The 25,000-nt window shown below is 37.6% G+C and overlaps 1 protein-coding gene across 1 annotated transcript in view; it reads left to right on the top strand.

Annotated features, from left to right (window-relative positions):
• Positions 1-25,000, top strand: part of LOC144976790 (uncharacterized) — a 246,290-nt gene that overhangs the window by 167,354 nt on the left and 53,936 nt on the right. The window contains exons 4-5 of the mRNA XM_078921239.1: positions 7,644-7,726; positions 22,301-22,490. Of these exons, the coding sequence (XP_078777365.1) occupies positions 7,644-7,726; positions 22,301-22,490 (273 nt within the window). The remainder of the gene's footprint in view (positions 1-7,643; positions 7,727-22,300; positions 22,491-25,000) is intronic.

Genomic DNA, 25,000 nt, shown 5'->3' with positions numbered 1-25,000 from the left:
ACAAGGGTCTCTGACCAACAGCAACACGTAACATGTAGAACGAGACATGACAAATTATATATATTTTTTCCGACAGAGATGTTGCTGTTAACGGTACTCATTTTATACCTGAGTATGGTGAAAGAATTTGAATAAAAAACTTTATCTAAGGACTCAACAATGCTTTTATATAGAGCAATATCCACTACACGTGCTCAAAGCACTTTACAAGCTATGAATCTATGCATTTGTGACTCAACGCCTATCCTAGGGTGATTTTATGTTGTCATGCAAAACTATTAGGCACACGAAGCCGGATTTTCCCCCGGGACTGATAGTGCGGCTATGTGGTCTAGTGGTATGGCACTCGCTTTCGGATCGGAAGATCCTGGATTCAAGCCTCGCTCGGCGCATAGAAAAGGCTCTTTACTCACTTCCTCTCCCCGTACTCATATGTAAGATGAGTACCTGGTCGCTAACAGCGTTGTCTCAGTTGTAAAATATTATAATATCGCCTAACAGGCGTCGTGTCCGTTCTACCTGTTACGTATTGCTGTTGGTCAGGGACCCCTTGTACAGCATTTTGAGCACGTTTAGTGGATATTGCGACATATAAACGCTCACGTTTTATATATTCAAAAATTATTTTTATTAAAGTATGAAACGGACAATAGTAGTTCCTTGATAGCTTTTTCATATAACGCTATAGGGAATGGGATTCGCGGAAGAGTAGCGTCCCTTGATTGGAAGTCACGAGCGGAAAAGTTATTAGAGAGAGAACGTCATGTTGGTTGTGCGGCATGAGACACTTCACCGAAAGTGAGGACGAGAGAGACGACAAGATATGAAGTGAGTAGAAAAGTGCCAGAAGACAATAGAAAATAAATTTTTTTTTTTTTTTTTTTTTCGCGGCGGTGGTGGGGTTTGAACCTGCGACCTTATTGGTACGACAACTCCGCCTGGCAGGTGAGAGCGTGGCTCTACCGTGTGAGCTATCCACGAACACGAAATATTCGTTTCAAACCCAAAGTCATTTCTAGATCCCTCTCTCACCCACTTCTTGAGATCGCCGATTCGTTCGCCACCATCGCGAAGTAATTTTGACCAGCAGTTAAGCTTAATAGCCAATATTCTCATCACAAACATATAACATAGAAACGATTGAGACATTGAGTATGCTCCGGTGTATGGGGTGAATTTTTAATTCAGAAAAGTGAGTGGAGCAGGCACTTATGTTGGTAACAACAAGATATGAAGTGAGTAGAAAAGTGCCAGAAGACAATAGAGAATAAAAATTTTTTTTTCTACTCACTTCATATCTTGTTGTTACCAACATAAGTGCCTGCTCCACTCACTTTTCTGAATTAAAAATTCACCCCATACACCGGAGCATACTCAATGTCTCAATCGTTTCTATGTTATATTGTTTGTGATGAGAATATTGGCTATTAAGCTTAACTGCTGGTCAAAATTACTTCGCGATGGTGGCGAACGAATCGGCGATCTCAAGAAGTGGGTGAGAGAGGGATCTAGAAATGACTTTGGGTTTGAAACGAATATTTCGTGTTCGTGGATAGCTCACACGGTAGAGCCACGCTCTCACCTGCCAGGCGGAGTTGTCGTACCAATAAGGTCGCAGGTTCAAACCCCACCACCGCCGCGAAAAAAAATTTTTTATTCTCTATTGTCTTCTGGCACTTTTCTACTCACTTCATATCTTGTTGTTACCAACATAAGTGCCTGCTCCACTCACTTTTCTGACGAGAGAGACGCATGCGCAAAACCATTTTGACGTTCTCTCTGTAAGGTGACGTCCAATCAAGGGACGCTACTCTTCCGCTAATCTCATTCCCTCTAATGATAATAAAGTGTTCTATCACGCTAAATGCCGAAGCCTCAAAGCCCTTGACAATATACTTGCCAAACCATAAACATTAATACCGAGCCAAACACACACACAACAGTCGCACACACTAACTATGCAAGTTTTCCAAAATGAAATTGACATTCAACAAAATGGAATCGAAAAATAAAACGAATAATTTACTCATCAAGAAGAAAATGCCTAGGATAAACATTTTTGGAAAAGATGAGTCTTCAGATTTTTCGTAAAATTTTCTACGCTGCTAGTGAGCCTTATTGACAAAGGAAGCGAGTTCCTAATTGTAGGTCCTGCTTTATAGAAAGATCTAACGCCGAAATTAATAAACTTACTATTCTACCATTAAGTATTTTTGTTTATTTTCGTCTTTATCAATGTCCGTCTCCTTGGTGTTTCTCCTCCTCTCCCTCCCAGACCTTTACCTAATCAATGAAAAACCAATCAAGCCAGCAAACGACTTAACAAATGGAACGACAACGGCTTTAATCAGTCTTGTTGGTCTGAGACTCACTGTAAACACCAAGAATACCATGTAAAAAAACAAAACAAAACAAAAACAACCAAAAAAAAACAAACAAACAAACAAACAAAACAAAACAAACAAACAAAAATAACAACCCCCCCCCCAAAAAAAAAAAACAACAAAAAAAACAAAACAAAACAAAACAAAAACAAAAACAAAAACAAACTTGAGCTTTGATATTCGGCAATATCCATTAAAGGTGCTCAAACCGCTTTACAAGGGTTTCTCTCTGACCAACAGCAACACGTAACATGTAGAACGAGACATGACAAAATATATATTTTTTCCTTCAGAGACGATGCTCTTAACGGTCAGGTACTCATTTCATACCAAGCCAGCAGCAGCTAACGATTTAACAAATGAACGACAATGCCTGGTTGTTTTAGTCAGTGTTCGTGGTCTGAACTCAATGTAAACAGCAAGAATACCATGTAATATATATATATATATATATATATATATATATATATATATATATATATATATATATATATGTATATATATATATATATATATATATATATATATATATATATATAATATATATATAAGCAAACAAAAACAAAACTTGAGCTTTGATACTGCGCGATATCCACTAAATGTGGTAGTAAAGCGCTATAGATAGTATGCACTTGTCTAAGAAGCTCATAACATTGCCATCCGGAAGTATAACGGAACAACACACAAAACGGTGTGTATCCATGAACGTTTATAGTCAGGTTAATACAGTTCAGTGAGTATTACTCATAAACGCGGATGGCAAAAAAAACAATGACAAAGACCTGAGAGACGTCATCGTCGAACTATCTATAGATAGTATGCGTTTGCCAGAAGCTCATAACATTGCCATCCGGAAGTATAACGGTCCAACACACAAAACTGTGTGTAACCATGAACTTTTATAGTCAGGTTAATACAGTTCAGTGAGAATCACTCACAAACGCGGATGGCAAAATACAATAACAAAGGCGTGACGTCAACTGCATACTATTAATACAAGCTTTTCATCCAGGTATTTGTGACTTAAAACTTCAAGACGGTTTTACGCCTTGGGTGATTTAAACAGTCATATTCAGAGCCATCAAGCCCTTGGAGCCGGTGTTTATCTCTGTTTCTATTGCGTTAAACGAGCAATGGCAATTGCTCGCTATCCTTTTAATAGGACGCTAGTCTATCACAAAGAACGTCTGCTTTATTTTCGTATTTATCAATGTCATTCTCTCCTAGGGTTCCTCCTTCTCCCTCCTCGACCTTTACACAATCAACGAGAAACCAATCAAGCCAGCTAATCGATTTAATTAATGATTGACAAGGACTGTTTCTTTTCTCAATGCTGGTGATCTGAACACAATATAGATACCAAAATATCATCACAAACAAATAAGAAAAATACAAACATTATATATATATATATATATATATATATATATATATATATATATATATGTGTGTGTGTGTGTGTGTGTATGTGTGTGTATAATTGTTTGCGCTTACCGAAAACACACAAGGGAGAGATTTATTATAGTAGCATGATCGTTATTATACCAAATGAATAGAGATCTAATAACGATTTCCCCTGTTAACAATAATATAACCAGTTTCTACACAACCGAAAAAAATCGATGTCGACGGCGATGTATATTATAAAAACTATCAATTTCTCTATACTTAGATTTACTTTCTGACCGATAAGTAAGATTAAAGTATTGAACGTGGATTATGATTAAAATCGATAAATTAAAACAGAATCAATATCGTCACATAGTGCTTTCGATATCAATATATCAATGAATGAAGGATTGCGATCAAATTTCGATAGTCGATATCTGCAGTAGGTTGTTCAGAACAAATAATCATAGCTATATTAATAGTATCTATAATGCGATTTGATTATTATTTTGGGGTTATGAGCTAGTCAGTGACACATCCTATTTTGGTTTTGCTTTCTGAATCGTATTCATTTGTATGTCTTGTACATGCGTGTAATTACCATGTGTGTGTGTGTTTGTGTGTTAATGGTGTGCCTGATTTGTTTATAATAAATTGTAATAAATGGCATTTCTTTAGCCCGTAACCATAACGATGCGTTCTCCGTGCGCTTAAAAACTTGAGCTTTTTTAATAGCGCAAAATCGTTTTACAAGAGGTCCCTCCCTATCCAACAGCAACACTAAACACGAAGAACGGGACATGACACCTATTATTTTTAGGCTGCATTAAAATCTTTTTTCTACAGAGACAACGCCGCTAACGGCCGGGTACTCATTTTACACCCGAGTACGGTGAGAAAATGTGAGTAAAGAGCCTTTTCCAAGGACTCAACTATGCGCCGCTCCGATTCCAAGGTGAGAGTAAAACACTACAAACTGTGGAGTGATCCTCGACAATATTGGAGGTTTCCACAAGACGAAGAAGAAGAAGAAGAAGAGTCATACCACTTGATCACATCGCCTCAATGAGTCGTTTGCATTCGTATGTCTTGTACATGCGTGTAAACAACATGTGTATGTGTATGTGTAGGTGTGTTTGCATGCTCGATTTGATGATAATAACATGTAGAATATATCGATTAGAGATTACATAAAATTGTTTCGTGTTGATATGATGTGAACATGGATTACAGTTTGATGCCGCTATAATGCCCCCCCCCCATTCCACACACACACACACACACACACACACACACACACACACGCACTCATTTCCCTTCCTGGAAGTCGCTGCCGTTTTTCTATTTTTTGAGAAACATGAAACTCCTCAACTGAAAGCGGATCGACGTAAAATCTGAAAATTTAATTTGCAGCCAAAAATATTATAAGACTTTGGTCAGGTTTTTTTTTCTTGTTTGTTTTTTTTGTAAGGAGAAATGATATGGTTTCTGAAATAATGAAGAATTGTCTGCCGTACTAAAATACACATCTTAAAAACGTCCTACGTTTTGAGAGTTTCTTAACCAAAATTTGGACAGAACAACGTTGTTAACAGCCTGATACTAAATATACACCTGAGTACGGTGAGAGAATGTGAGTAAAAAGCCTTCTCCAAGGACTCAACTATAATCGAGCGAGGCTCGAATCCAGTACCTTTCTCATTTAATGAGAGTCATTTGAAACGATGGCCATAATTTGGAGATGGGGTTTCTGGCTAACATTTTAAAAACATTTTTTAAAAAAAGTAAAGCATAATACATGGTATAGCTCTAAAACGGTCTGCCCTACTCTAACATACACATCTTAAAAACCTCATTGTCGTGCTGGGATTGAGAGTTTTTAACCAAATAATCGACATAATCTGGAGAATGTTTTTTTCTGGCCAAAGTTTTAAAAACGTATTTTTTTCAGAGTACAGCATAAGAGATCAGGCTATGTGGTCTTGTGGTATGACACTCGCTTTCGTATCGCAAGGAACTGGGTTCGTTACTCACATTCTCTCACCGTACTCAGGTGTTAGATTAGTATCAGGCTGTTAACAACGTTGTTCTGTCCGAAAAAAATGTAATGCCGCCAAACAGGCGGCATGTCTCATCCTACATGTTAAGTGTTACTGTTGGCCCGGGCCCCTTGTAAAGCGCTTTTAGACTAAAGTGAGGGTTACTTTAATGGATCGATACTAGAAGGACGAGTTTTCTTTGTGCAAAAATTTTAAAACGTGTTTTCCCAGAATACAGCGTAATACATGGTATAGCTCTAAAATTGTCTGCCCTACTCTAACATACACATCTTAAAAACCTCAACGACGTCCTGGGATTGAGAGTTTTTAACCAAATAAGACTCATCGTTTTCATCGTTCAACATAATCTGGAGAATGGTTTTCTGGCCGAAATTTAAAAAACGTGTTTGTTCAGAGTACAGCATGATATAATATAAGCTCTAAAACTGTCTCTAAAACTAACATACACATCTTAAAAACATTTGAAGTCCTGGGTTTGAGAGTTTTTAACCAAATCAGATCATCATTTTCCTCGATCGACAGAATTTATTTGTAGATGTGTTTTCTGGCCAAAATGTTAAAAACAACATGGCGTTATTTTCTTTTCAGTTCACAGCAGTCATCTATCTAGTAGTTAGATAGTGCATTCGGTCCGCTTTATTTGGGACCAATGCACTCCAATGTGAATTAATTACCTAAGAATTGTCAGTGATGGATTTACTGTGGAAAACTAAATTAGTATAAAATAATTCCAACTAGACGACTTTATCTATTGATTGACTTGATTTTGTCTTTCTCACCGTTATTGGGAGAAAAATAAAGAAGAGACAATTTATTTATGTAGTCTTTAACCTTCTCCTTACCACATACAGCAAAATCGTCACATTTGTTATGACACAAAATACATTTTTTCTTATTCAGATTTATTTTTGTACATCACAAAGATCTTTGTTTAAATAATAAAATCATAAAGTTGTTTTGTAGGGAGATTGTTTGAGTTTTAAAAATATATTTTCTGCTGGGTAACCTGCCATTTTTGGGAAATATTGAAAATGATCGGTAAAGAGAGAATAGCATTCAATAATCTGATGTCACGTCCGCCCAGCAACGAGTAGCTTGGTTCAAAACAAAGAAAATCGGTATTTTTTATTCTCCATGCTGCCGAGACCGTTTTCACCTGTCATGTGATCAGAATGAAAAAAAAGTCCAAAAAAAAAAATGATCAGATTTATAATGTTTTTCTCATCTGGACACACATTTATGCTCGTTGGAGAAGTATCTCATAAGGGCATCCGCCATTGTTCCGATAGTTTAGAACCAGTTGCTAAGTTATTATGCGTCATTAGAAGGGAAGTGACGTCACGACTGTTGAAGGCTATTATATAACCCCGATTCTATTTGAAAAATAAATTCTTGGGGAAAACATCATGCAAATAAACAAAGGCTCTGGATAACTATTATTTACAAATTAAATTTTCTCATTATTTAACAAGTTAAGTGCCGTACTCTAGAGAAACACGTATTTTAATTTTGTCTGGAAAAATCTTCCTAGAAATACCGATCGATTAAAATGACCCTCATCTTGGCACAAAAAAAAAAAAAAACCTCTCAAACCCGGGACTAGCAAAGTCCCAGGTTTGAGAGTTTTTGCCGACTTGAGGATCCTTAAAAAGTGATCGATATTTGAAGGACGAGTTTTCTGGCCAAAATTATAAATACGAGGTTTTCAAGTGTACGACATTTAGCTGGTTAAATTGCCTGACATAAATGCTTTTAGTCCACTCACTTTCCTTAATTCAATTAAAACTAAATTCTTATTTCTCATTCCCAGAGGGTAACCAAGAGATGACAGTTTCCGTGTTGTTGGATGGAGAAGAATCTACAATTCAGGTCATTGACCCCGTCAACAGAAATGTAAGTTCTTTGCTTCTAAATTAGACTCCCAGATAATTTTGTTGATAGAGCACTCGTCTCACACGCAAAAGAAACGGGAAACGAGATTTTTTCCTTTCTGAAATACTTTATTTACTGACCAGAGAATGGGTGGCTGGGTCTGTTCTGTTCTTTTTAGATCTAGCTGAATGAACTTTGATATCTTCCTATCCAAAGGTTAGCAAGCACTTACTACTGTCCATTGTGCGTCATAGAAACTGGGAAAAGTTAAACCCTGGCTCCATTGGGGTCATGTGGCTCTTTAGGTCCTGTGGCTCTTTAGGTCCTGTGGTTCTTAAGGTCCTGTGGCTCTTTAGGTCCTGTGGCTCTTAAGGTCCTGTGGCTCTTAAGGTCCTGTGGCTCTTGAGGTCCTGTGGCTCTTGAGGTCCTGTGGCTCTTAAGGTCCTGTGGCTCTTAAGGTCCTGTGGCTCTTTAGGTCCTGTGGCTCTTAAGGTCCTGTGGCTCTTGAGGTCCTGTGGCTCTTGAGGTCCTGTGGCTCTTGAGGTCCTGTGGCTTTTAAGGTCCTGTGGCTCATACTTAAGGACATGACAACTGACTGCTTTTAAATACATATACTTCTACATGAATATTTCTTCCTGCATTCACAGTTCTCCGTTTAAAAAGTTTGTCCATATTAATCATATAAGAATTGATAATAAACCTACTCAAAATAACATGATATAATGGTAATAGATCTTTATTGTCCATAAAAATGGCAATTCGTCATTTAATTACACTTGTTATACCGTAATATGATAACTATAATTTTTATCCGATATTCCACTTCTACCTGCTCTCTCTCTCTCTCTCTCTCTCTCTCTCTCTCTCTCTCTCTCTCTCTCTCTCTCTCTCTCTATCCATATATATATATATATATATAATATATATATATATATATATCTGTCTGTCTATCTATCTATCTATCTATCTATCTATCTATCTATCTATCTATCTAATCTATCTATCTATCTATCTATCTATCTATCTATCTATCTACCTATCTATCTATCTATCTATCTATCTATCTATCTATCTATCTATCTATCTATCTATCTATCTATCTATCTATCTATCTATCTATCTATCTATCGTTCAATCTCACTTCCTCTCTTTCTCTCTATCACAAACACATAAACACAACGTAGACAAATGCATTTCGTTAAAATGACAAAGTATTCTGACCAAAATTTTAAATAGGTCTTTTACCTGATTATGGCGTCACTGAATGGAAAATTGAGTAAGAAATAAACCCAAAGAGATGAAGTGAGTAGGAAAGTATCAGAAGACAATAGAGAATAAAAATTGTTCGCGGCGATGATGGGGGTTTGAACCGGCGACCTTACTGGTACGACAATTCCGCCTGGCCGGTGAGAGCCTGACTCTACCCTATGATCTACACACGACCCCCCCCCCCCCCCCCCCCAAACAAAAAAAAAAAAAAAAACAAAAACAAAAAACAAAACAAAAAAACAAAAAAAAAAACAAACGCAAACAACTCAAACAAACTACACTCGGAATCAATGACGATCTTTTCGCGTTTGAAGCGAGCAATCCACCGACTGAGCTATAGATAGTGCGCGCTTGGCTAAGAAATTCACAACATTGCCATCCGGAAATAAAATGGACCAACACACAAAGCTTTGTGTAATCTTGAACGTTTATAGTCGTTCATGGATGGCAAAAAAAAAACAAAAACAAAAAAAAAACCCCAATAAAAAGACCAGAGTGACGTCATCTTCGTTCTATCTATATAATCCGGATGGCAATGATGTGAGTTTCTTAGCCAAGCGCACAGCATCTGTATAAATAAATACCGTAACGATCTCTCCAACGATTTAGCTGTAAATTTTTGACCAATCAAAACATGGAATTTGTGACACACCTTCACACGTGCTCGGACAAACATACTTGGTTGTTTATAAACAATAACGTGAATGAAATCGACCTCTCTCTGATCATTGTTATTGTTTTCATACCGCCAGATTGGTTACCAGTTTATCACACAATTTGCTCGATCATATTTTGAACGATTACGTTTACACATAGATTTCTGTATTTGTTCAGTTGATCAATTGAGTGGGTATTTTACTTACATACATACCATCGATAGTAAAACCTGTGTAGTTTGCTAAATTAACCAATCACTGCTATTGTTTACATTATGACAACTGTCCGTGAGGCGTGGTTATCTGTCTATAGATAGTATGCAGATGACGTCACTCAGGCCGTTGTTATTGTTTTTGCCATCCGCGTTTGTGAGTTGTTCTCACTAAACTGTATTAACCAGACTATAAAAGTTCATGGTTACACAGAGTTTGTGTGTTGGTCCGTTATACTTCCGGATGGCAATGTTGTGAACTCTTTGGCCAACCGCATTCTATCTATAGATAGTATGCGCTTGGCTAAGAAGCTCACAACATTGCCATTCGGAAGTATAATGGACCAACACACAAAACTATGTGTAACCTTGAACATTTATAGTCTGATTAATACAGTTTAGTGAGAATTACTCATAAACGAGGATGGCAAATAACAAAACAATGACCCATGGCGTCAACTTCGATCTATCTATTGGAAAGCGGTAATCAGGCCCTTAACCTCGACGCTCCCCCCCCCCCCCCAACCAACCCCACCCGCCCCCAAGAAATATCCCCCTCTAAAAATATAAAATAGACAATGTAAATGTAGCTGCTAGAAGCTCAAAGAAATAAATAACAATAAATAATTTAAAAAAAAAAAACAAGAATAGAAGCTCCGTTTAACCCTCTCCTTACCACCTACAGCAAAATCGTCACATTTGTTACGACACAATATACATTTTAAAAATAAATTCAGATTTATTTTGTACATCACAAACTTTGAAGAATGATCTTTGTTTAATGAATAAGAACATAAAGTTGTTTTGTAGAGAGATTGTTTGAGTTAAAAAAAAAAAAATTTTCTGCTGGGTAAGCCTGCCATTTTGGGGAAAATACTGAAAATGATCGGTAAGGAGAGAGTTAATTTGATTTAATTACGTATTCCTACCTATGATTGTCGTTAAAACAAAAAAGATAAAACCAATCTCTGAAGTCTTAAAATAACTTTGAAGGTCTTTGAAAAAAAAGTATATTCTCTCTTCTTAAATTAAATTGAATTTTCATTTCCATTTTATTGTTGTTATATATTCCTTCTATAAATAGAGTTTCGGGAATTAAACCCGCGTGAATAAAGTGCAGTTTGAATCAATCAGACCTCTGTGCATCGTCGTACAATGATTTACAAGTCTGATAACACAAATTGGTATGGTGTCAATACGCTTCAACAGTCGTAACGTCACTTCCCTCGTAATGACGTATGGTAACTTAGTAACTGGCTCTAAACTATCGGAACAATGGCGGACGCCCTTATGAAATATTTCTCCGGCGAGCATAAAAGCGTATCCAGAGGAGAAAAAAAGCCCATTATAAATCTGATCATATTTTGACTTTTGCACATGCTGATCACAAGACATATGAAAAGTTCTAGCCAGCATGAAGAATAAAAAGTACCTATTTTCTTTGTTTAGAACCACGATGACCGCCGTTGCTGGGCGACGTGACATCAGACTATTGAATCCAATTGTTGTAAATGAAATACTCTCAAACCTAACGCAAAATATTCTCCATTGCAACAATGTTAAAACGGGTCCATAATTGCTTCGTTATCAGACCTGCAAATATGTGTTCACTTTGCTGTGCACCAATTAAATACTAAAACAAAACAAAATAAAACAAAAATAAACAACAAAAAAAAACAATATCCACTTAATGTGCTCAAAGCGATTTACAAGAGGTCCCTGACCAACGGCAACATATAACATATAGAACGAGACATGACGACTGTTAGGCGATATTACAATTTAATTTTTTTCCGACAGAGACAACGCTGTTAAATACCAGGTACTCATTTTAACCTGAGTACGGTTAGAGAATGTGAGTAAAGAGCCTTTTCTAAGGACTCAATTATAGAGGCTCGAAATCAGGACCTTCCGATCCGAAAGCGAGTGTCATACCACTAAACCACATAGCCGCATATATCTCCACACATACAAAAATAAAAAAGAAAAGAAAAAAAATCACAAAAAAATATCTCTGAAAAGAAATATCTTTGACATGATTTGATCAAATAAACACCATTAAATCAATTACCTTCATTTATCTTGGATAGAAAACAGATCAAGTTTCTTCTTAGACAATTATTTTATTTACATGTTTTACAGCAACACCGTCAGCCTTCCAACACCTGTGCATCGTGACCCTAACTACTGTAGACATTTACTATTTAACCAGTAAAACTGCCGTACTCCATAAAGACGAATGTTTACAAATTTGGCGTGGTTATCTAACTGTCTATAGATAGTATGCACTTGACTAAGAAGCTCACAACATTGCCATTCGGAAGTATAGATAGTATGCAGATGACGTCACTCAGGCCTTTGTTATTGTTTTTGCCATCCGCGTTTGTGAGTTGTTCTCACTAAACTGGATTAACCAGACTATAAAAGTTCATGGTTACACAGAGTTTGTGTGTTGGTCCGTTATACTTCCGGATGGCAATGTTGTGAACTCCTTGGCCAACCGCATTCTATCTATAACGGACCAACACACAAAACTGTGTGTATCCATGAACGTTTATAGTCGGGTTAAAACAGTTCAGTGAGCATTACTTATAAACGCGGATGGCAAAAAACAAAAACAAAGGCCTGAGTGACGTCATCTTCGAACTATCTATAGATAGTATGCGCTTGGCTAAGAAGCTCACAACATTGTCATTCGGAAGTATAACGGACCAACACTCAAAAAGCCCAGGTTTGAAAGTATTTTTTTCTCGATGAGGTTCATTTAAATCAATCGTTATATGAATGACAAGTTTTCTGGCCGAATGTTTAAATGAATGTCTGCGTGGTTCAGCGGCGGTCCGATCTTTGCTTCGTACCCGAAATGTACCGAGTTAGATCGCCCGCCACTGCGCTGTCCTCACCACTAGCTCAATTTGCGGCGCTGCACTGCGGCTGACGCCTGGGTTATTCCAGTCTTACCTTGGAATAGACCCTAGAGAAAAATTTCCCCTGCGGGATGAATAAAGGGAATTTTATTTGTCTATTTATTTTTATTTTTTATTATTATTTAAAAAAAATTATTCTATTTTTTAAAAGAATACACATCTTTCTTGAAAACGGCAGATAACCGGTTAAAAAGCAATAAATAATCCAAGCATAGCTTGTCAAAATGTGTTTAGACACCATGATGCCATTCGCCTTAATGTGAATTGATTGTTTAAAAAACAAACTGTGAGCGAAACAAAAAAATATTTATTTTAAAGGCAGGCTAAAATAACCAAACAAAGAACCAACAGATCAAATGTAATTTAAAACAAAAAACAAAACAATCATAAAACAAAAATGAAATAAAAAGAAATAGAAGAAAAAAAGCATACACATAAAATCAGAATTTAAAAAAACCCCTCAAAATACATAACAGATACAGGAAAAAAACCCCCAAAAAAACAAACAACAGACAACTCCACTCCACCCCCCGCCCCCCCCCCCCCCCCCGCAAAAAAGCAACCAACAAACAAACTAACAACAACAGACAAAAGAAATTAAAACACCCCCCCCCCAAAAAAAAAAAAGCAACAAAAAAAAAACAACAACAAACAAAAAAAAAACAAACAAACAAAGAAAAAACAAAACAAAAACAAAACCCCAGAAAAAAACAATCAGCCCAGAAGCAAAACTAGACTGATAAACACATCTATTTCAATTTGAACAAAATGAATTTTATATTAAATTTGTGTGCGGCTATGTCGTCATGTGATATTTCAGTCGCTTTCGGAACGTAAGGTCCTGGGTTCGAGCCTCGCTCGGTGCATAGATGAGTCCTTGGAAAAGAATCTCTCACCGTAATAAAGTGTAAAATGAGTACCTGGCCATAAACATCGTTGTCTCTGTCGAAAAAGAAAAATGGTATTATCTCCTAACAGGCGTCATGTGTCCTCGTTCTATATGTTACATGTTGCTGTTTGTCAGGGATCCTCTGTAAAGCGCTTTTAAAACGTTTAGTGGATATTACGCTACATAAACGCTCAACTTTGGCCAGTCGTCTGAAAATGGTATTACATCTAGTTGATCTAGAAAAGAAAAAAGTACTCTCCGCCACTCTAACAGACCCAGCTTCCCAACAATGGTCTGAGAAAAAAAAAAATCTCGACTTCACCTGGAATTGATCTCGGTCACTTTGCGTGTGAAGCGAGTGCTCTACAAACTGAACAATCAGGTCCCCTATTGCTGAGAAAAATGAAAGATAAAATAGATTTCTGTAGAAATGATAAAGATGCAAAGCTTTGCACGTAAGGCTGCAATCCATACTGATTACAATGTAGCTAATTTCTATCCATTGTGACAGCAGCTGTCAGGCAGGAATCTTTCAATTTTCCATTTTTCAGAAAAAATAATACATCGTTTTGAAAAATAAAAATACCTCTCTCTCTCTCTCTCTCTCTCTCTCTCTCTCTCTCTCTCACACACACACACACATACACACACACACCCACACACACACACACACACACTTCTTCTTCTCTTCTTCTTCTTCTTCTTCTTCTTCTTCTTCTTCTTCTTCTTCTTCTTCTTCTTCTTCTTCTTCTTCTTCTTCTTCTTCTCTTCCTCCTCCTCCTGCCCTCTCTCCCTCCCTCTCTTTCTATTTTTGAATGTGTCCTTTTCATAATTTAATCTCATAATCTCTACTGTTTTGGCTTGGCTTATCTTTCCAACTCTCTCTCTCTCCCTCTCTCTCTCTCTCTCTCTCTCTCTCTTTCTCTCTCTCTCTCCCCTCTCTCTCTCTCTCTCTCCTCTCTCTCTCTCTCTCTCTCTCTCTCTCTCTCTCTCTCTCTCTCCCTCTTTCTCCCTTTGCCAGCTCTCTCATGGCAATCATTAAAAAATTCAATAATTCTTTTACTCCAGTAAAATTTTATATATATATATAATATATATATATATATATATATATATATATATATATATCTGTTCCAATTGCCAGTAGATTCGTTGTACACTTCTCGAAGCTTTTGTGGAAATTAATGTGTTTAAGAGAGCACTTTTTGTCCACATGAATCTAGTCTAATATTTTTACTTTCTATCGTCATGTTTTTATTCAAATTTCGACACATCTTACGTATTTTGTTGAAAGCCAAGTTCCATTGGAACGACCATCCAAAGACTATTCGCAGAGGGTCAAGTGTGGATGCTGTTCAAAACAAAAAACATTACATTTTTACAACAACATATTTTCGTGGTAGTAAGCCTAGAGTCTGAATGTCGCTTGCTCAAAATTGTGTGATTCAGTGACAGATTTTTCAAAACTCCATGAGTATAGCTGCTCTCTCCATCCAAGTTGTTAATTTTTTCCATTGGTCATGGTCTTGGGCCAGAGTTTTGAGGCTGTCAAGATCTTGTTGTGACTTTAGTACGGAGGGCACTGTAGTTTTTCTTTGCTCTTCAGGAATTAACTCGGCCTCACCTGAATCTATAAATCTCTGATATGTAGAGAGATCTTGGTTCAGGGTAGTTACTATTGATGTTGGTGATCTCCCTACATCTTTGTTGCCATGAAGGAAATATTCTGTCATTGCAGTTTCGGCTGGGATAATATCTTCTCGACGTAAGATGTGACCAATAAATAACCTCTATCGCTGTTTCTTTATTATTGTACTCAGGCGTCGGACCCTGGTTCTTTCATAGAGACCAGTATTTGTAACTGTCTCTGGTCAATAGATTCCGATTGTTTGACGCATTGTTTGCGGTAGTATGAATCGAGACTTTCTTTTTTTAAAGTCTCTGTCAATATTTCACATTTATCTGAGATCTAGGTCCTCTTCTTTTGAGTTATAACTGAAACTGTGTGTATTTGTGTTTGTGTGTGTGTGTGTGTGTATGTGTGTGTGTGTGCATACGTGTATATAGGTATGTGTGTGTGTGAAAGTGATTTTTAGATTATTCTTCTTCTTCTTCTTCTTCTTCTTCTTCTTCTTCTTCTTCTTCTTCTTCTTCTTCTTCTTCTTCTTCTTCTTCTTCAAGCTTACACAATGGTTTTATATAAACATATAACAAAGAAACGATTGAGACATTGAGTATGCTCCGGTATATGGGGTCAATTTTTAATTCAGAAAAGTGAGTGGAGCAGGCACTTATGTTGGTAACAACAAAAGATGAAGTGAGTAGAAAAGTGCCAGAAGACAATAGAGAATAACAATTTTTCGCGGCGGTGGTGGGGTTTCCACCTGCGACCTTATTGGTACGACCACTCCGCCTGGCCGGTGAGAGCGTGACTCTACCGGAGCATACTCAATGTCTCAATCTTTTCTGTGTTATATGTTTGTGTTGAAAATATTGGCTCTTAAGCTTAACTGCTGGCCAGGTAACTTCGCGATGGTTGTGTGGTGAACCCGCGGTCTCCAGAAGTCGGTGAGAGAGAGAGAGAGAGAGAGAGAGAGAGAGAGAGAGAGAGAGAGAGAGAGAGAGAGAGAGAGAGAGAGAGCTCTAGGAATGACCTGAGTTTGAAACGAATATTTTTGTGTTCGTGGATAGCTCATACGATAGAGTCACGCTCTCACCGGCCAGGCGAGTTTTCGTACCAATAAGGTCGCAGGTTCAAACCCCACCACCGCCGCGAAGATTTTTTAATGGCTGCCTCTATTCTCATCCCCCCCCCCCCCCCGGCCGATTGGATTACCGAAGAAAACGTCGCCGGCTTTTTGCAATTTGGATTTGATTGATTTTTTTTTTATTGTGCAACTTGTGACAAGAAACTTAACAAATTACTGCATTACAACCTTTGGATTAAACATACAACAATTGTGGACTACTATTATGAAGACTAGCATCCTAGACTAGGGGGATGAGAATATTCACTTCGTTTTTTTATTCTCTATTGTCTTCTGGCACTTTTCTACTCACTTCATCTCTTGTTGTTACCAACATAAACATCTGTACTTATAATTTAAATCAATTCTATCCAAACATCTGATATTTATTTCGATTTACACTGTGATGATCCGTCTTCAATACCATGAACGCCATTCTTTTGATCCTATTTTCTATAATCTGTCCAAAAGATGTCGTGTCCAACAGCAATCGAACTGCCTTGACCGATGGTCTTGGCCATAGACTATTAGGAACCAAGTAACGATTAGCGGCATTGTATGCAGCGACTTACCATCATTTTTATATTGTCCACAGCTGAATAGGCTTTTAATATTGTTCTTACCATGTCACAACAGGCCCAATACATTAGTACAGCTATTGTAGTTATACTATGGAAAACAAAACAAAACACATAGATAGTATTTTGTTGTTTGTTGCTTTAGGTCTCTTCCAACACAATTGAGGTTATATGAGAGACCGCTGAAACAAAGAAACAAGCAATCTAACAAAAATAGTACAAATGTAAATCAAAATCATAACCTAAAGATATCATAAGCTAAATTATAAATAACCAAGAACAAACAGGCAGAAGATTTACAGAAAAAAAAATATCCCCTGTCAAAAATACAATCACAAACCAAAGAAGCAGGATAGGCTAGTAAAGAGAAGAAGAAACGACATCACTATCAGATCGTACACCCATGCGAACATCATAGGTATATGATTCAAGGGTGATGCTCCCATCCAACCACCCGCAGATAGTATTTTAAAAGTATGGCCAGAAAACGTGTCCTTGGTCGATTACAATAAATCTTATCTTAGCAAAAACAATCTCAAACCTGGGACTTCTCAACCCCCCTCCCCCCCTCCCCGCCAAACTCCCCTGAAAAATAAAAAAACAAAACAAAAAAAAAAACAAAAAACCAAAAAAAAAAAAAAGCAAAAAAAACAAAAAACAAACAAACAAAACAAAAAAAAAAAATAATAAAAACAAACGACAACAACAACAACAACAAAAAGCCATACAAAACAAAACAACAGGTCAAAAAAAAAGAGACAAAAAAGAAAAGAATACAAAAAAAAAAAAAACATAAAAAAAAACAAAAACAAGACAACAAAGCAAAACAACAAGAAATATAAAAATAAAAACAAAACTAAATTAAATTACAAAAAGCCCAAGCCCCTACTACTTGCCTCCAAATAACTTCTTGGTTTTTATAACTGTCTTTTAATACGTGAAGCATCAAAAAGGGAAAAGGAAAAATAAAGAGGACAATCATCAATTCTAAGACCATCAGCAAACATATCTGCATGAATTTTGGGGTAACTGACCATTATTCTTATTGACGGTCCCAAGATCAAGTAGTAAAGCACCCGCTTTACAAGCAAAAAGACAGAGATCGAACCCTGCTGAAATCGAGATTTCTTTTTTCCTGACGCCCCTGTCCATCCAACAGTGATTGGGTAACTGGGCCAGTAGATCTGGCGGAAAGTATTTTGCGATAGGCTAGCCTCCTATCCAAATGGTGTCCGTTTCACGCTATAGATACCGGGATAAACTCAGACTCTATAGGCCTATAGGCTCTTGAGACCTCCTGCTCTCACCCTAAGTTGTATTCACAAGGTATCGTAAGTTCAATTATTGCGCCCTGCAGCAAATAGCCTTGACTACTATTGCTATTAGCATACAAATTAAAATTTTGATATTGTCATCATCGTCGGTGTCTCCTGACCAGCTTACAAATTCAATGACTTAAGAAAAGCGCTTGAGCATTTATATAGCGCGATATCTACTAAATGTGCTCAAAGCGACTTGCAATTGGCCTAGCCAACACCAACACTAAACATGTAGGACGAGACAGGACAACTGTTAGTCAATAACGCAATCTTTTTTTTCAGACAGGGAGAACGCTGTCAACAACCATGTAATCGTTTTACACATGAGGACGGTGAGAGAATGTGAGTGAAGAGTCTTTTCCAAGTAAGGATTCAATAATGCGACCAGCAGAACGGGACTCGAACCTTGGACCTTTCTTCCCGAAGACGAGTGTCATATCACAAGACCACATAGTCGCACATTGTTGGACCCGCGATCTTAAGTAGTCGGTGAGAGAGAGCTTTAATAATGACTAGGGTTAGAGACGATCTTTTTTGGGGATCGTGGATAGCTCATACGGTAGAGTCACGCTCTCACCGGCCAGGCGGAGTTGTCGTACCAGTAAGGTCGCGGGTTCAAACCCCCATCACTGCCGCGAAATTTTTAAAATTCTCTATTGTCTTCTGGCACTTTCCTACTCACTTCATCTCCCATAGTCGCACATTATAACATGTTAACATCAATTTAAAGATATTAATAGTTAATTTATTAAGACATGAATGAGAAAAACAATCCATTTTCTTGTGCACCCTTTGACAATTTCTGCTTGAAACTAAGACAAATGTATTTCCTAAATGCGGTTCTGATGGCTGATAATTAAAATGTATTGGAATGACATGGTGTCCAGCAAATGCGTCCTCCAGCATCAAGACTTGACCATTAGCTATTACCATATAAATACCGCCGTGGCCCATTCTGCTTTGGTCTGACAACACGCATTAAATCAAACTTTCACTTGAACTATTGAGCTTATCTACTTAAGCATGAACGTGCTCAAAGCGCTTTACAAGGGGTACCTAGCCAACAGCAACACTTAATAAAGCAGGACGAAATCTGACACCTGTAAAGGCGATACTGCGATTTTTTAAACAACAGAGACAATCCTGTTACCGACAATGTACTCATTTTACACCCAAATACCCGAAATGGGAGCAAAGAGCCTTTTCCGAGGTCTCAACTATGCGCTCTCTCATCAATAGATATCGTTGCTTAAGTATTCCATGGAGGGATATATCTAATCCATCAAACGTCTCATGTCAACAGACCCCCCCCCCCCCCATTTTGGACAGTATCGGATAATTTGATTTAACTATTACGCGATCGATATTTCAGTTAAATTAAATGTGTATAACAAAGCAAATTGAACAAAAAGTGTTTTATCATAGTACGGCAGTGGTTGTTCCCACCACCCTACAGTACACTGAAATCCTTCCCCTGATGACCAGACTATGAATATTGAATGATGTGCTCATCGGTCTTTGCACCCAAGCAATTAATTGCTCATTCCATGCTAAAATCATGTTTATGTTTCATCTCATGACTGTACAATAATTCAATTTTTGACTTGTCTCACTTACAGTTGTTGAGGTCTGATAAAGCATTTTGTTAAATCCTACTAAATTACTTATCCGTTGCCCGCGCTTGTATGAACGTTGCCTAGCATACGCCTCCACGACGATCTGTCCTCTGCCTCACTCATATAGATAGCATGCGCTTGGCTAAGAAGCTCACTATATTGCCATCCGGAAGTAAAACGGACCAACACACAAAAATATGTGTAACCTTAAACGTTTATAGTCTGGTTAATACAGTTTAGTGAGAATTACTCATAAGCGCGGATGGCAAAAAAGCAATGACAAAGACCCGAGTGACGTCAACCTCACACTATCTATACTCGGAGTGTGTATGGATGTTGCTTGTTGATAGTCTCAAACATGTCAAAAACGCTAACCTCGGACTACCATGAGCTCTTTTTCACTCTATGTAGCCACTGAGTGTTAGGCTTTCAACGTGCGCTTGTCGCCACAAATTATAGATAGCCAAGAAAGGCCATTTCCTTTTTTTTCTGATGGTTTTTCACAATTTGGATGGGTTTCCCTATTCTATGCAAAGCTTCTACGTTTGTTGTATGCTCTATCTGACCATTTAAATCTTAGGCTTTAAATATCTTACTTCAAATATCGACCGATGGAGATCAGCCCAAACCCAGGACTTCTATAAAATGTTTAACTCTCATTGCCGACCAGTTTCGGGATTTTTTTCTCAAAAATTTTTTTTAAAATAGCAATCCTACTAAATAATGATTTCAAAAACAAGTAGGTTACAAACTACGATGTATATCCCATGTTGTTCGAAAACAAGCCATACAAAAGAGGGTTAGACTATATGCTTATAATGTGGTCTTGTGGCATGACACTTACTTTCTGATAGGAAGGTCATGGGTTCGAGCCTCGCTCTGCGCATAATTGAGTCCTAGGAAAAGGCTCTTTATTCACATTCTCTCGCCGTACTAGGTGTAAAATGAGTAGCTGGTTATCAACAGTGTTGTCTTTGTCAGAAAAAATGGTACATGTATTATCACCTAACAGGTTCCATGCTTCGTGTTGCTGTTTGTCAGGGACCCTTTATAAAGCGCTTTGAGCACGTTTAGTAGATATTGCGAGATATAAAAGCTCAGGTTTTTAGAACATATTTTAAAATGTTCTGTCTTCAAATTTTGGGATGCATAATATATTTGAATAAGAAAAAAAGTTGCTTGCACTATCATAAATGTGACGATTTTCCCAGTTGGTGAGGAAAGAAGGGGGGGGGGGTCAGGGGGGGGGGGGTATTTTGGTAAATTTAGAAGATGAAAAGTCAGTCAAACACGTAATGTTGTTGACCATAATTTGGTCATTCGTATGATATGTTCAGTCAAAAGCAAGCGTTATTTAGCATTCTGCCTTGACCACTGGCTATTACCATATAAATTGCGATTGAATCGTTCGTTGTAACTACTTACTGCTATGGATGTAACATAGTATAATTCCCCGATGACCTCACTATGAATATTGAATGACCCTAACAACGGTCTTTGGACCTTACCAGTACATTCCTCATTCTAAGCAGAAACGATGTTTCATCTCATGATAATTTTGTCGTAAAATTTGGCCAGAAAACTCGTCCTTTAAATATCGATCTATTTAAATGACCCTCATCTTGACAAAAAAACCCCTTTCAAACCTGGGACTTCGCGATATATATATATATAAATATATAATATATATATATATATATAATATATATATATATATATATATAACAACAAATTAAAATGAAAAACAAACAAAAACAACAACAGACAAACAAAAAAGTAACAAAACAACAACAAAATACCAAGAAAACTGAACAACCCCCCCCCCCCCCCAAGAAATTTACTTATTTTGATGTAATTGACTTCAAGTTCAACCCATTTCATTAGGTCCATTTCGACACAAAAAGTCCCAAGTTTTTGCCGGAAGGAAGGTCATTTATATCGATCGATATTTTGAAGTACAAGTTTTTTGGCCAAATTTTGAATTACGCCTTTTTCCAGAGTAAAGAAGTAAACTAGTGTACATCTATTTAGGTCTGACATCCATACCCACTTATGGGCCTAGTTTAACACAACATTTTGCGTCATTGCTTTGAGATTTCCATTATAACAATACGTCCATAAGGAATTGGGTTATCAGACCTTTAAATAAGTGCACGTCGGTTTAAGTACAAAGAGAATTTAACAATGAGTCCATAAGGAATTAGGTTATCAGACCTTAAAATCAGTGCACATCGGTTTAAATTCAAAGAGAATTTAATTTAATTCAATTTTTATTTTTTTCTAACGCCTATCATGTAGCTCTTACACGATCCGGTTCGATCCGATTAATCTTTTCTTTTTTTTTTCACTGTTCATAACTTGTTTGTCTTTTAATTTTTCCAGGTAATACAGGAAGGACTGGAACAGATCCTTGACGCTTATGTGGTTGTCTTTGCCATCAACGACCACTCATCCTTCGAGTCGGTTCAAGAGCACGTGCGCTACCTCAGAGTTGAAGTCGGGGTGGATCGGGTGATCTTACTGGTGGGAAACAAAACAGATCTGGTCAGAAAGAGAAAGGTGTCTGCAGAAGGTGAGGATCATCATTGTCGTCGTCGTCGTCGTCGTCGTCGTCGTCGTCGTCGTCGTCGTCGTCGTCGTCGTCGTCGTTGTAATCATCATTATCATCATCATCATCATCAACGTCGTCATCATCATCATCATCATCATCATCATCATCATCATCATCATCATCACCACCACCACCACCACCACCATCATCATCATCAACACCATCATAGTCGTCTTCATCATCATCATCATCATCATCATCATCATCATCATCATCATCATCATCATCATCATCATCATCATCAACACCACCACCACCACCATCATCATCATCATCATCATCATCATCATCATCATCATCATCATCATCATCATCATCATCATCATCACCATCATCATCAACACCACTACCAACACCACCACCACATCACTACCACTATCATCATCATCATCATCATCGTCGTCGTCGTCGTCGTCATCTTCATCATCATCATCATCATCACCATCATCATCAACACCACCACCACCACCACCATCATCATCATCATCATCATCATCATCATCATCATCGTCGTCGTCGTCGTCGTCATCTTCATCATCATCATCATCATCATCATCATCACCATCATCATCAACACCACCACCACCACCACCACCATCAACATCATCATCATCATCATCATCATCATCATCAAAACATCCCCCCTCCTCCATATCCTCCTCACACCCCCACCTCCCCACCACAACTCCGGCCAATTTTTCCTTAGGTTAACATTAAGCCAAATTACCCTCACCCAGCCTAAATACTAAATCATAATCACTCAATCAACTCACTCTCTCAATCTTCCATATATATCCAGACTTGCACTAACAAAACACCTTTCTCGATATTGGCCCGAAAAGGCTCACGTCATCTGGGACCCGTCTTCTCAAACCAGTTACTATGTCGGGATCAATCCACCCCGAATTTAGATTGAAAGTGATAAAAAATTCGAATTTCTGTTATTTTGCAACGCAAGAAATAGTATATAGTCTGTCCAGAACTTCCCTTCTATAACAAAGAGAGAGAGAGAGAGAGAGAGAGAGAGAGAGAGAGAGAGAGAGAGAGTGTGTGAGAGAGAGAGAGAGAGAGAGAGAGAGAGAGAGAAGAGAGATCATATGTATCGCATCTTTTGTAATTGTAATTGAGAGGAAGAAGAAGAAGAAGAAAGAAGTAGTAGTAGTAGTATAGTAGTAGTAGTAGTAGAGTAGTAGTAGTAGTAAGTAAGTAGAGAAGTAGATAGTAGTAGTAAGTATAGTAGTATAGTAGTAGTAGTAGTAAGTAGTAAAGTAAGAAGTAGATAGATAGTAGTAGTAGAGTAGTAGTAGTAGAGTAGATAGTAGTAGAGAAGAAGAAAGAGAGAAGAAGAAGAAGAAGAAGAAGAAGAAGAAGAAGAAGAAGAAGAAGAAGAAGAAGAGAAGAAGAAGAAGAAGAAGAAGAAGAAGAGAAAAGAAGAAGAAGAAGAAGAAAAAGAGAAGAAAGAAGAAGAAGAAGAAGAAAGAAGAAGAAGAAAAAGGGAAGAAGAAGAAAAGAAGAAGAAGAAGAAGAAGAAGAAGAAGAAGAGAAGAAGAAGAAGAAGAAGAAGAAGAAGAAGAAGAAGAAGAAGAAGAAGAAGAAGAAGAAGAAGAAGAAGAAGAAGAAGATGAAGAAGAAGAAGAAGAAAAGAAGAAGAAGAAGAAGAAGAAGAAGAAGAAGAAGAAGAAGAAGAAGAAGAAGAAGAAGAAGAAGAAGAAGAAGAAGAAGAAGAAGAAGATGATGATGAAGAAGAAGAAGGAGGGGGAGGAGGAGGAGAGGAGGAGGAGATAAACAAGGATGAGAAATGTTAAATTTTATCAGTTTAAGAAATTAAATTTATTTTCACTAATGAAACATTTTAAAAAAGTTAAGTCCTTGGAAAATTCTCTTTACTCACATTCTCTCACCGTACTCAGGTGTAAAATGAGTACCTGGCCCTTAACAGCAGTGTCTTTGTCCGAAAAATTATAATATCGCCTAACAGTCGGCATATCCCGTCCTACAGGTTAAATTTTGCTGTTGACCAGGGACCTCTTGTAAAGCTCTTTGAGCACATTTTAGTGGATATTGTGCTATATAAAAGCTCTTTAAAAAAAAAAAAAAGCTCTTTTTAATGTTCTTTGAGGCAAATATTATGACAAGTCTATTCCTCTGAAAGTCACTTTCTAAATAATTGTCAACAAAAATTGCAGTTTTCTCTGCATGGTGGTGGGGTGTCCCGATGGCTCAGTTGGTAGAGCACTCGCTTAATATGCAAATGGACCAAGATTTGTCCCGGGTGCAGTCGAGATTTTTTTCCGATCCTTCTTTCAACCAAGTAGTAAATGGGTGGCTGGGACAGTTAATCTGGTGGAAAGTACTTTGCGATAGACTAGCGTCCTATCCAAACGGTAGCAAGTAATTGCTATTGTCAGTTTCACGCGATAGCAACCGGGATAAACTCCAGCTCCGTGGGTCTTATGACTCTGAAGGACTGC

The sequence above is a fragment of the Berghia stephanieae genome, chromosome 7, assembly GCF_034508935.2.
Source record: "Berghia stephanieae isolate SIO BIC M18660-M18661 chromosome 7, UCSD_Bste_1.3, whole genome shotgun sequence".
Classification (NCBI taxonomy): Eukaryota; Metazoa; Mollusca; class Gastropoda; order Nudibranchia; family Aeolidiidae; genus Berghia; species Berghia stephanieae.
This window is presented reverse-complemented; position numbering and strand designations above follow the sequence as displayed.